This window comes from Chionomys nivalis, chromosome 22, assembly GCF_950005125.1.
Source record: "Chionomys nivalis chromosome 22, mChiNiv1.1, whole genome shotgun sequence".
NCBI classification, from domain to species: domain Eukaryota; kingdom Metazoa; phylum Chordata; class Mammalia; order Rodentia; family Cricetidae; genus Chionomys; species Chionomys nivalis.
Window position 1 is genome coordinate 57533264 of NC_080107.1, and position 14607 is coordinate 57547870.

General features: G+C 36.1%; 1 protein-coding gene across 1 annotated transcript in view; it reads left to right on the forward strand.

Moving 5' to 3' along the window:
* LOC130864386 (collagen alpha-1(I) chain-like) overlaps positions 1-971 on the forward strand; it is a 4191-nt gene extending 3220 nt beyond the window's left edge. The window contains exon 6 of the mRNA XM_057754642.1: positions 1-971. This exon is cut by the window's left edge and continues 274 nt beyond it. Coding sequence (XP_057610625.1) covers positions 1-971 — 971 coding nt within the window.
* The last annotated feature ends 13636 nt before the right edge of the window (positions 972-14607 follow it).

Sequence of the window (14607 nt, forward strand, 5' to 3'; positions counted from 1 at the left end):
CGCCCGGCAAGGACATTGGGGCCTGCGACGACGGGTGCAACCCTCAAGCGCCTCCCCTCTCTCTCTCCGCGGGCCTCGCCCCGCCAGCTGCTCCCCAAGAAGAGCTCGCATCGGGAGCCAAGGGACACCGCAGCGTCCCGCGGGCCGGCGCCGGAGCGGGCACCCCCGGGGTGCGGAAGGCGGAGGAGAAACAGCAGAGACGGAGGGCGGGAGACGCGGGATCAGAACCGCGACGCTCGCCCCTTCGAGGGGCGCGGCCGCGGCGCGAGCCCGGCCAAACCTCGCGGGCACGTGCTGCGCGAAGACGCTCCGAGACGGAGCGAGCGGCGGGACGCATCCCGGTGGGGAGAGGAACGGGATCGAGGGAAGGTACGTCGACATCCCGCGAGAGCCCCGGGACCGACACGCTGCTGCCCCGTGAGGGCGGACGTCCGCGTCCTATCCCAAACGACCACATGCTCACACCCGAGTCGGGCGCCACACGCCCCTCCAGGCCACCCCCGCTCGCAACTCTTCTCTCTCTGGCTCTACGCGCACCAGGCAGCGGCGGCGTCGATGAAGGCGGCGGACGCGGCTGTGGCAGCCGCGGCGACCGCGGGTCCTCCCTCGCCTCCGACACCCGTCCCCAAACACACGAGAGCCTCTTTTTCGCCACGTGGATACCAGTCGACCGGCACGCGGGGGCGCGACCCAGGGCCGGACGCGTCCCCCGCCCCACCCCTCGATGCCTGGACCTCATGAAGAGTTCCCCACCGGGCACGGCCAGGGGAACAGAGGAGGCACGGGGAACAGGAAGGGAGGGAGAGAGCGCTGACGAGGGTGGCTCGCGAGCGGGAACAGAGGAGCAGGGGGGAACAAAAAGGACCCAAGGTAAGGGGGGCGGGCTCGCAAGCGAGGGAGGCGCGCGGAGGCACCACCGGAGCACGACCACCACTGACAACGACGCCGGCACACGTCTGAACTTGTACTGAGAAAAGGAACACTTATCTCAGTTCTAAAAATGCTTTCAGACGTAGCAAACAACTGCTTGCCTTTACAAAGAAACACATGTGCCTTTGGTACTGGAGCTTTCTTGAAATTAGTAAACTTTCAAAAGAACGCAATTACGTTCCAAAGTAAAGCTTGTTCTGAAAAAGAAAACAGATCTCAGTTCTAACAATGCCCTCACATGTAGGAAACAACTGCTTGTCTTTACAAAGAAACACATGTGCGTTTCTTACTAAAGCTCTCGTGAAATTAATAAATTTTCAAAGAACGCTATTATCCTTCAAAGTAAAGCTTGTTCTGAGAAAAGTAACACTGATCAGTTCTAACAATGCCCTCACACGTAGCAAACAACTGCTTCTATTTACAAAGAAACACATGTGCATTTCTTAATAAAGCTTTCGTGAAATTAATAAACTTTCAAAGAATGCGATTATCTTTCAAACTAAAGTGTGTACTGAGAAAAGGAACACTGATCTCAGTTCTAACAGTGCTTTCACACGTAGCAAACCACTGCTTGTCTTTACAAAGAAACACATGTGCGTTTCTTAATAAATCTTTCATGATATTAATAAACTTTTAAAGAACGGGATTATCTTTCAAAGTAAAGCTTGTACTGAGAAAAGGAACACTGATTTCAGTTCTAACAATGCTTTCACACGTAGCAAACAACTGCTTGTCTTTACAAAGAAAAACATGTGTGTTTGGTACTGGAGCTTTCTTGAAATTAGTAAACGTTGTAAAGAACGCAATTATCTATCAAAGTAAAGCTTGTACTGAGAAAAGGAACAGTGATCTCAGTTCTAACAATGCTTTCACACTTAGCAAACAAATGCTTGTCTTTACAAAGAAACACATGTGCGTTTCTTACTAACGCTTTCATGAAATTAATAAACTTTCAAAAGAACGCGATTATCTTTCAAAGTGAAGGTTGTACTCAGAAAAGGAACACTGATCTCAGTTCTAACAATGCTTTAAAACGTAAGAGACAACTGCTTGCCTTTACAAGAAAACACATGTGCGTTTGGTACTGTAGCTTTCTTGAAATTAGTAAACTTTCAAAAGAACACGATTATCTATCAAAGTAAAGCTTGTACTGAGAAAAGGAACACTGATCTCTGTTCTAACAATGCTTTCACACGTAGCGTACAACTGCTCGTCTTTACAAACAAACACATATATGTTTCTTACTAAAGCTTTCGTGAAATTAATAAACTTTCAAAAGAATGCGATTATCTTTCAAAGTAAAGCTTGTTCTGAAAAAGAAAACAGATCTCAGTTCTAACAATTCCCTGACATGTAGCAAACAACTGCTTGTCTTTACAAAGAAACACATGTGCGTTTCTTACTAAAGCTCTCGTGAAATTAATAAATTTTCAAAGAACGCTATTATCTTTCAAAGTAAAGCTTGTACTGAGAAAAGGAACACTGATCGCAGTTCTCACAATGCTTTCACACGTAGCAAACAACTGCTTCTCTTTACAAAGAAACACATGTGCATTTCTTAATAAAGCTTTCGTGAAATTAATAAACTTTCAAAGAATGCGATTATCTTTCAAACTAAAGTGTGTACTGAGAAAAGGAACACGGATCTCAGTTCTAACAGTGCTTTCACACGTAGCAAACAATTGCTTGCCTTTACAAAGAAACACATGTGCATTTGTTACTAGAGCTTTGTTGAAATTAATAAACTTACAAAAGAACTTGATTATCTTTCAAAGTAAAGCATGTACTGAGAAAAGGAACACTGATCTCAGTTCTAACAATGCTTTCACATGTAGTAAACAACTGCTTGTCTTTACAAAGAAACACTTGTGCGTTTCTTACTAAAGCTTTCAGGAAATTAAATAACTTTCAAAAGAACACCATTATCTTTCAAAGTAAAGCTTGTTCTGAGAAAAGGAACACTGATCTTAGTTCTAACAATGCCCTCACCTGTAGCAAAAAACAGCTTGTCTTTACAAAGAAACACATGTGTGTTTCTTACTAAAGATTTCGTGAAATTAATAAACTTTCAAAAGAACGCGATTATCTTTCAAAGTAAAGCTTGTACCGAGAAAAGGAACACTGATCTCAGTTCTAACAATGCTTTCACACGTAGCAAACAACTGCTTGTCTTTACAAAAAATACATGTGTGTTTCTTACTTAAGCTTTCGTGAATATAATAAACTTTCAAAAGAACGCGATTATCTTTCAAAGTAAAGCTTGTACTGAGAAAAGGAACACTGATCTCAGTTCTAACAATGCTTTAAAACATAAGATACAACTGCTTGCCTTTCCAAAAAAACACATGTGCATTTGGTACTGTAGCATTTTTGAAATTAGTAAATTTTCAAAGAACACGATTATCTATCAAAGTAAAGCTTGTACTGAGAAAAGGAACACTGATCTCTGTTCTAACAATGCTTTCACACGTAGCGTACAACTGCTTGTCTTTACAAAGAAACACATATATGTTTCTTACTAAAGCTTTCGTGAAATTAATAAACTTTCAAAAGAATGCGATTATCTTTCAAAGTAAAGCTTGTTCTGAAAAAGAAAACAGATCTCAGTTCTAACAATTCCCTGACATGTAGCAAACATCTGCTTGTCTTTACAAAGAAACACATGTGCGTTTCTTACTAAAGCTCTCGTGAAATTAATAAATTTTCAAAGAACGCTATTATCTTTCAAAGTAAAGCTTGTACTGAGAAAAGGAACACTGATCGCAGTTCTCACAATGCTTTCACATGTAGCAAACAACTGCTTGTCTTTACAAAGAAACACATGTGCGTTTCTTACTAAACCTTTCATAAAATAAATAAACGTTCTAAAGAATGCGATTATCTTTCAAAGTAAAGCTTGTACTGAGAAAAGGAACACTGATCGCAGTTCTCACAATGCTTTCACACGTAGCAAACAACTGCTTCTCTTTACAAAGAAACACATGTGCATTTCTTAATAAAGCTTTCGTGAAATTAATAAACTTTCAAAGAATGCGATTATCTTTCAAACTAAAGTGTGTACTGAGAAAAGGAACACGGATCTCAGTTCTAACAGTGCTTTCACACGTAGCAAACAATTGCTTGCCTTTACAAAGAAACACATGTGCATTTGTTACTAGAGCTTTGTTGAAATTAATAAACTTACAAAAGAACTTGATTATCTTTCAAAGTAAAGCATGTACTGAGAAAAGGAACACTGATCTCAGTTCTAACAATGCTTTCACATGTAGTAAACAACTGCTTGTCTTTACAAAGAAACACTTGTGCGTTTCTTACTAAAGCTTTCGGGAAATTAAATAACTTTCAAAAGAACACCATTATCTTTCAAAGTAAAGCTTGTTCTGAGAAAAGGAACACTGATCTTAGTTCTAACAATGCCCTCACCTGTAGCAAAAAACAGCTTGTCTTTACAAAGAAACACATGTGTGTTTCTTACTAAAGATTTCGTGAAATTAATAAACTTTCAAAAGAACGCGATTATCTTTCAAAGTAAAGCTTGTACCGAGAAAAGGAACCCTGATCTCAGTTCTAACAATGCTTTCACACGTAGCAAACAACTGCTTGTCTTTACAAAAAATACATGTGTGTTTCTTACTTAAGCTTTCGTGAATATAATAAACTTTCAAAAGAACGCGATTATCTTTCAAAGTAAAGCTTGTACTGAGAAAAGGAACACTGATCTCAGTTCTAACAATGCTTTAAAACATAAGATACAACTGCTTGCCTTTCCAAAAAAACACATGTGCATTTGGTACTGTAGCATTTTTGAAATTAGTAAATTTTCAAAGAACACGATTATCTATCAAAGTAAAGCTTGTACTGAGAAAAGGAACCCTGATCTCTGTTCTAACAATGCTTTCACACGTAGCGTACAACTGCTTGTCTTTACAAAGAAACACATATATGTTTCTTACTAAAGCTTTCGTGAAATTAATAAACTTTCAAAAGAATGCGATTATCTTTCAAAGTAAAGCTTGTTCTGAAAAAGAAAACAGATCTCAGTTCTAACAATTCCCTGACATGTAGCAAACATCTGCTTGTCTTTACAAAGAAAAACATGTGCGTTTCTTAATAAAGCTCTCGTGAAATTAATAAATTTTCAAAGAACGATATTATCTTTCAAAGTAAAGCTTGTACTGAGAAAAGGAACACTGATCGCAGTTCTCACAATGCTTTCACATGTAGCAAAAAACTGCTTGTATTTACAAAGAAACACATGTGCGTTTCTTACTAAACCTTTCATAAAATAAATAAACGTTCTAAAGAATGCGATTATCTTTCAAAGTAAAGCTTGTTCTGAGAAAAGTAACACTGATCAGTCATAACAATGCCCTCACACGTAGCAAACAACTGCTTCTCTTTACAAAGAAACACATGTGCATTTCTTAATAAAGCTTTCGTGAAATTAATAAACTTTCAAAGAATGCGATTATCTTTCAAACTAAAGTGTGTACTGAGAAAAGGAACACTGATCTCAGTTCTAACAGTGCTTTCACACGTAGCAAACAATTGCTTGCCTTTACAAAAAACACATGTGCATTTGTTACCAGAGCTTTGTTGAAATTAATAAACTTACAAAAGAACTTGATTATCTTTCAAAGTAAAGCATGTACTGAGAAAAGGAACACTGATCTCAGTTCTAACAATGCCCTCACCCGTAGCAAAAAACAGCTTGTCTTTACAAAGAAACACATGTGTGTTTCTTACTTAAGCTTTCGTGAATATAATAAACTTTCAAAAGAACGCGATTATCTTTCAAAGTAAAGCTTGTACTGAGAAAAGGAACACTGATCTCAGTTCTAACAATGCTTTAAAACATAAGATACAACTGCTTGCCTTTCCAAAAAAAACACATGTGCGTTTGGTACTGTAGCTTTTTTGAAATTAGTAAATTTTCAAAGAACACGATTATCTATCAAAGTAAAGCTTGTACTGAGAAAAGGAACACTGATCTCTGTTCTAACAATGCTTTCACACGTAGCAAACAACTGCTTGTCTTTACAAAGAAACACATATATGTTTCTTACTAAAGCTTTCGTGAAATTAATAAACTTTCAAAAAAATGTGATTATCTTTCAAAGTAAAGCTTGTACTGAGAAAAAGAACACTGATCTCAGTTCTAACAATGCTTTCACACTTAGCAAACAACTGCTTGTCTTTACAAAGAAACACGTGCGTTTCTTACTAAAGCTTTCGGGAAATTAAGAAACTTTCAAAAGAACGCAATAATGTTTAAAAGTAAAGCTTGTACTGAGAAAAGGAACACTGATCTCAGTTCTAACAAAGCTTTCACAAGTAGCAAACAATTGCTTGCCTTTACGAAAACACATGCGCGTTTCTTACTAAAGCTTTTGTGAAATTAATAAACATTCAAATGACCGCAATTATCTTTCAAAGTAAAGCTTGTACTGAGAAAAGGAACACTGATCTCAGTTCTAACAATGCTTTCACACGTAGCAAACTCCTGCTTGTCTTTACAAAGAAACACATGCGCGTTTCTTACTAAAGCTTTTGTGAAATTAATAAACATTAAAAAGACCGCGATTATCTTTCAAAGTAAAGCTTGAACTGAGAAAAGGAACACTGATCTCAGTTCTAACAATGCTTCCACACGTATCAAACAACTACATGTCTTTACAAAGAAACACATGTGCGTTTCTTACTAAAGCTTTCTTGAAATTAATAAACTTTCAAAAGAATGCTATTGTCTTTCAAATTAAAGCTTGTACTGAGAAAAGGAACACTGATCGCAGTTCTAACAATGCTTTCACACGTAGCAAACAACTGCTTGTCTTTACACAGAATCACATGTGCCTTGGTACTGGAGCATTCTTGAAATTAGTTAACTGTCAAATGAACGTAATTATCTTTCATAGTAAAGCTTGTACTGAGAAAAGGAACACTGATCTCAGTTCTAACAATGCTTCCACACCTAGCAAACAATTGCTTGTCTTTACAAAGAAACACATGTGCGTTTCTTACTAAAGCTTTTGTGAAATTAATAAACTTTCAAAAGAACAGGATTATCTTTCAAATTAAAGATGGTACTGAGAAAAGGAACACTGATCTCAATTCTAACAATGCTTTCACACGTAGCAAACAACTGCTTGTCTTTACAAAGAAACACATGTTCGTTTCTTACTAAAGCTTTCTTCAAATTAATAAACTTCCAAAGAACGCTATTGTCTTTCAAATTAAAACTTGTACTGAGAAAAGGAACACTGATCAGAGTTCTAACAATGCTTTCACACGTAGCAAACAACTGCTTGTCTTTACAAAGAAACACATGTTCCTTTGGTACTGGCAATCTTGAAATTAGCTAACTTTCAAATGAACGCAATTATCTTTATTAGTAAAGCTTGTACTTAGAAAAGGAACACTGATCTCTGTTCTAACAATGCTTTCCCACCTAGGAAACAACTGCTTCTCTTTAAAAAGAAACACATGTGCGTTTCTTACTAAAGCTTTCGTGAAATTAATAACCTTTCCAAGGAACGCGATTATCTTTCAAAGTAAACTTGTGCTGAGAAAAGGAACACTGATCTCAGTTCTAACAATGCTTTAAAACGTAGGAAACAATTGATTGCCTTTACAAGAAACACTTGTGTGTTTGGAGTGGAGCTTTCTTGAAATTAGTAAACTTTCCAAAGAACACGATTGACTTTCAAATTAAAGCTTGTACTAGCAAAGGAAGGCTGATCTCTGTTCTAACAATGCTTTCAGAAGTAGCAAACAACTGCTTGTCTTTACAAAGAAACACATGTGCGTTTCTTAATAAAGCTTTCATGAAATTAATAAACTTTCAAAAGAAAGCGATTCTCTTTCAAAGTATACCTTGGACTGAGAAAAGGAATACTGATCTTAGGTCTAACAAACCTTTCGAGGGCAGCAAACAACTTCTTGCCTTTACAAAGAAACACATGTGCGATTGGTACTGGAGCTATCTTTAAATTAGTAAACATTAAAAAAAAACGCAATTATTTTTCAAAGTAAGGCATGTACAGAGATAAGGAACACTGGTCTCAGTTCTATAAATGCTTTCACTCGTTGCAAACAACTGCTTGTCTTTACAAAAAACATGTGCGTTTGTTACTGGAGCTATCTTGAAATTAGTAAACTTTCAAAAGAACGCTATTATCTTTCAAAGTAAAGCTTGTACTGAGAAAAGGAACGCTGATCGCAGTTCTAACAATGCTTTCACATGCAGCAAACTACCTCTTGTCTTTACAAAGAAACATATGTGCGATTTTTACTAAAGCTTTCATAAAATTTATAAACTTTCAAAACAATGCAATTATCTTTCAAAGTAATGCTTGTTCTGAGAAAAGTAACACTGATCAGTTCTAACAATGCCCTCACACGTAGCAAACAACTGCTTCTCTTTACAAAGAAACACATGTGCGTTTCTTAATAAAGCTTTCGTGAAATTAATAAACGTTCAAAAGAACGCAATAATATTTAAAAGTAAAGCTTGTACTGAGAAAAGGAACACTGATCTCAGTTCTAACAATGCTTTCACAAGTAGCAAACAATTGCTTGCCTTTATGAAGAAACACATGCGCGTTTCTTACTAAAGCTTTTGTGAAATTAATAAGCATTCAAATGACCGCGATTATCTTTCAAAGTAAAGCTTGTACTGAGAAAAGGAACACTGATCTCAGTTCTAACAATGCTTTCACACGTAGCAAACTACTGCTTGTCTTTACAAAGAAACACATGCGCGTTTCTTACTAAAGCTTTGTGAAATTAATAAACATTCAAAAGACCGCGATTATCTTTCAAAGTAAAGCTTGAACTGAGAAAAGGAACACTGATCTCAGTTCTAACAATGCTTCCACACGTATCAAACAACTGCATGTCTTTACAAAGAAACACATGTGCGTTTCTTACTAAAGCTTTCTTGAAATTAATAAACTTTCAAAAGAACGCTATTGTCTTTCAAAGTAAAGCTTGTACTGAGAAAAGGAACACTGATCGCAGTTCTAACAATGCTTTCACACGTACCAAACAACTGCTTGTCTTTACACAGAATCACATGTGCCTTGGTACTGGAGCATTCTAGAAATTAGTTAACTGTCAAATGAACGTAATTATCTTTCACAGTAAAGCTTGTACTGAGAAAAGGAACACTGATCTCAGTTCTAACAATGCTTCCACACCTAGCAAACAACTGCTTGTCTTTACAAAGAAATACATGTGCGTTTCTTACTAAAGCTTTCGTGAAATTAATAAACTTTCAAAAGAAAGCGATTATCTTTCAAAATAAAGCTTGTACTGAGATAAGGAACACTGATCTCAGTTCTAACAATGCATTCACACGTAGCAAACAACTGCTTGTCTTTACAAAGAAACACATGTGCCTTTGGTACTGGATCACTCTTGAAATTAGTTAACTTTCAAATGAACGCAATTATCTTTCTTAGCAAAGCTTGTACTGAGAAAAGGAACACTGAACTCAGTTCTAACAATACTTTCACACCGAGGAAACAACTGCTTGTCTTTAAAAAGAAACACGTGTGCGTTTCTTCCTAAAGCTTTCGTGAAATTAATAAACTTTCCAAAGAATGCAATTATCTTTAAAAGTAAACTTTTGCTGAGAAAAGGAACAGTGATCTCAGTTCTAACAATGCTTTAAAACGTAGGAAACAACTGATTGCCTTTAAAAAGAAACACATGTGTGTTTGGACTGGAGCTTTCTTGAAATTAGTAAACTTTCAAAAGAACATGATAATCTTCCAAATTAAAGCTTGTACTGAGAAAGGGAACACTGATCTCAGTTCTAACAATGCTTCCACACCAAGCAAACAACTGCTTGTCTTTACAAAGTAACACATGTGCGTTTCTTACTAAAGCTTTCGTGAAATTAATAAACTTTCAAAAGAACGCGATTATCTTTCAAAGTAAAGCTTGTACTGAGAAAAGGAACACTGATCTCAGTTCTAACAATGCATTCCCAAGTAGCAAACAATAGCTTGTCTTCACAAGGAAACACAAGTGCGTTTTTTACTAAAGCTTTTGTGAAATAATAAACTTTCAAAAGAACGTGAATATCTTTCAAAGTAAGGTTAGTACTGAGAAAAGTAACAATAATCTCAGTTCTAACAATGCGTTCACATGTAGCAAACAACTGCTTGTCTTTACAAAGAAACACATGTGCCTTTGGTACTGGATCACTCTTGAAATTACTTAACTTTCAAATGAACGCAATTATCTTTCTTAGTAAAGATTGTACTGAGAAAAGGAACACTGATCTCAGGTCTAACAATGCTTTCACACCTAGGAAACAACTGCTTGGCTTTAAAACGAAACACATGTGCCTTTCTTCCTAAAACTTTCGTCAAATTAATAAACTTTACAAAGAATGCGATTATCTATCAAAGTAAACTTGTCCTGAGAAAAGGAACAGTGATCTCAGTTCTAACAATGCTTTAAAACGTAGGAAACAACTGCTTGCCTTTATAAAGAAACACATGTGCGTTTGGTACTAGAGCTTTCGTGAAATTAATAAACTTTGAAAGAAAGCAATAATCTTTCAAAGTAAAGCTCGTATTGAAAAAAGGAACAATGATCTCAGTTCTAACAATGCTTTCACACGTAGCTAACAACTGCATGCCTTTACAAAGAAACACATGTGTGTTTCTTAATAAAGCTTTTGTGAAATTAATAAACATTCAAAAGACCGCGATTATCTTTCAAGGTAAAGCTTGAACTGAGAAAAGGAACACTGATCTCAGTTCTAACAATGCTTTCACACGTATCAAAAAACTGCATGTCTTTACAAAGAAACACATGTGCGTTTTTTACTAAAGCTTTCTTGAAATTAATAAACTTTCAAAAGAACGCTATTGTCTTTCAAAGTAAAGCTTGTACTGAGAAAAGGAACACTGATCGCAGTTCTAACAATGCTTTCACACGTACCAAACAACTGCTTGTCTTTACAAAGAATCACATGTGCCTTGGTACTGGAGCATTCTTGAAATTAGTTAACTGTCAAATGAACGTAATTATCTTTCATAGTAAAGCTTGTAATGAGAAAAGGAACACTGATCTCAGTTGTAACAATGCTTCCACACCTAGCAAACAACTGCTTGTCTTTACAAAGAAACACATGTACTAAAGCTTTCGTGAAATTAATTAACATTCCAAAGAACGCGATTATCTTTCAAAGTAAACTTGTGCTGAGAAAAGGAACAGTGATCTCAGTTCTAACAATGCTTTAAAACGTAGAAAACAACTGATTGCCGTTACAAAGAAACACATGTGTGTTTGGACTGGAGCTTTCTTGAAATTAGTAAACTTTCAAAAGAACACGATTATCTTCCAAATTAAAGCTTGTACTGAGAAAGGGAACACTGATCTCAGTTCTAACAATGCTTTCACACTTAGCAAACAACTGCTTGTCTTTACAAAGAAACACATGTGCGTTTCTTACTAAAGCTTTTTTGAAATAAATAAACTTTCAAAAGAACGCGATGACCTTTCAAAGTAAAGCTTTTACTGAGAAAAGAAACACTGATCTCAGTTCTAACAATGCTTTCACATGTAGCAAACAACAGCTTGTCTTTACAAAGACACAGATGTGCATTTCTTACTAAAGCTTTTTTGAAATTAATAAACTTTCAAAAGAAGGTAATTATCTATCAATATAAAGCTTGTACTGAGAAAAAGAACACTGATCTTAGTTCTAAAAATGCCGTCACACGTAGCAAACAACTGCTTGTCTTTATAAAGAAACACATGTACGTTTCTTACTAAATCTTTCTTAAAATTAATAAACTTTCAAAAGAATGCGATTATCTTTCAAAATAAAGCGTGTACTGAGAAAAGGAACGCTGATTTCAGTTCTAACCATGCTTTCACACTTAGCAAACAACTGCTTGTCTTTATAAAGAAACACATGTACGTTTCTTCCTAAAGGTTTCTTGAAATTAATAAACTTTCAAAAGAACGTGATTATCTTCAAAATTAAAGCTTGTACTGAGAAAGGGAACACTGATCTCAGTTCTAACAATGCTTTCACACTTAGCAAACAACTGCTTGTCTTTACAAAGAAATACATGTGCATTTCTTAATAAAGCTTTCGTAAAATTAATAAACTTTCAAAAGAACGACATTACCTTTCAAAGTAAATTTTGTACTTAGAAAAGGAACACTTCTCTCAGTTCTAACAATGCTTTCATACGTAGCAAACAACTGCTTGCCTTTACAAAGAAACACATGTGCGTTTGGAACTAGAGCTTTCTTGAAATTAATAAACTTTCAAAGAAAGCGATAATCTTTCAAAGTAAAGCTCATACTGAAAAAAGGAACAATGATCTCAGTTCTAACAATGCTTTCACACGTAGCTAACAACTGCATGCCTTTACAAAGAAACACATGTGCGTTTGGTACTGGAGCTTTCTTGAAATTAGTAAACTTTCCAAAGAACGCGATTATCTTTCAAAGTAAACTTGTGCTGAGAAAAGGAACACTGATCTCAGTTCTAACAATGATTTCACACGTAGCAAAAAACTGCTTGTCTTTACAAAGAAACACATGTGCGTTTCTTACTAAAGCTTTCTTCAAATTAATAAACTTCCAAAGAACGCTATTGTCTTTCAAATTACAACTTGTACTGAGAAAAGGAACACTGATCGGAGTTCTAACAATGCTTTCACACGTAGCAAACAACTGCTTGTCTTTACAAAGAAACACATGTGCCTTGGTACTGGAGCACACTTGAAATTAGTTAACTTTCAAATGAACGCAATTATCTTTCTTAGTAAAGCTTGTACTGAGAAAAGGAACACTGATCTCAGTTCTAACAATGCTTTCACACCTAAGAAACAACTGCTTGTCTTTAAAAAGAAACACATGTGCGTTTCTTACTAAAGCTTTCGTGAAATTAATAAACTTTCCAAAGAACGCGATTATCTTTCAAAGTAAACTTGTGCTGAGAAAAGGAACACTGATCTCAGTTCTAACAATGCTTTAAAACTTAGGAAACAACTGATTGCCTTTACAAAGAAACACATGTGTGTTTGGACTGAAGCTTTCTTGAAATTAGTTAACTTTCAAAAGAACACGATTGTCTTTCAAATTAAAGCTTCTACTAGCAAAGGAAGGATGATCTCTGTTCTAACAATGCTTTCAGAAGTAGCAAACAACTGTTTGTTTTTACAAAGAAACATATGTACGTTTCTTCCTAAAGGTTTCGTGAAATTAATAAACTTTCAAAGAAAGCGATAATCTTTCAAAGTAAAGCTCGTAATCAAAAAAGGAACAATGATCTCAGTTCTAACAATGCTTTCACACGTAGCAAAAACTGCTTGTCTTTACAAAGCAACACATGTGCGTTCCTTATTAAAGCTTTCGAGAAATTAATAAACTTTCAAAAGAACACGATCATCTTTCGAAGTAAAGCTTGTACTGAGAAAAGGAACACTGATCTCAGTTCTAACAATGCTTTCACACGTAGCAAACAACTGCTTGTCTTTACAAAGAAACACTTCTGCGTTCCTTATTAAAGCTTTCGAGAAATTAATAAACTTTCAAAAGAACACGATCATCTTTCGAAGTAAAGCTTGTACTGAGAAAAGGAACACTGATCTCAGTTCTAACAATGCTTTCGCACTTAGCAAACAGCTTCTTGGCTATACCAAGGAACACATGTGCGTTTGGTACTGGAGCTTTCTTTAAATTAGTAAACTTTCAAAAGTACGCGAATATCTTTCAAAGTAATGCTTGTACTGAGAAAGGAACACTGATCTCAGTTCTAACAATGCCCTCACATGTAGCAAACAACTGCTTGTCTTTACAAAGAAACACATGTACGTTTCTTACTAAAGCTTTCTTGAAATTACTAAACTTTCAAAGAACGCGATTATCTTTCAAAGTAAAGCTTGTACTGAGAAAAAGAACACTGATCTAAGTCTAACAATACTTTCACACATAGCAAACAACTGCTTGTCTTTACAAAGAAACACATGTGCGTTTCTTAATAAAGCTTTTGTGAAATTAATAAACTTTCAAGAGAACGCGATTATCTTTCAAAGTAAAGCTTGTAATGAGAGAAGGAACCCTGATCTAAGTTCTAACAATGCTTTCACACGTAGCAAACAGCTTCTTGTTTTTACAAAGGAACACATGTGTGTTTGGTACTGGAGCTTTCTTTAAATAGGTAAACTTTCAAAAGTACGCGAATATCTTTCAAAGTAATGCTTGTACTGAGAAAAGGAACACTGATCTCAGTTCTAACAATGCTTTCACACATAGCAAACAACTGCTTATCTTTACAAAGAAACACATGTACGTTTCTTACTAAAGCTTTCGTGATTAATAAACTTTCAAAAGAACGTGATTATCTTTCAAAGTAAAGGTTGTACTGATAAAAGGAACACTGAAATCAGTTCTAACAATGCTTTCACAAGTAGCAAACAATTGCTTGCCTTTACAAAGAAACACATGTGCGCTTAGTATTAGTGCTTTGTTGAAATAAATAAACTTACAAAAGAACATGATTATCTTTCAAAATAAAGCTTGTACTGAGAAAAGGAACACTGATCTCAGTTCTAACAATGCTTTCACACGTAGCAAACAACTGCTTGTCTTTACAAAGAATCATATGTGCGTTTGGTACTAGAGCTTTCTTGAAATTAA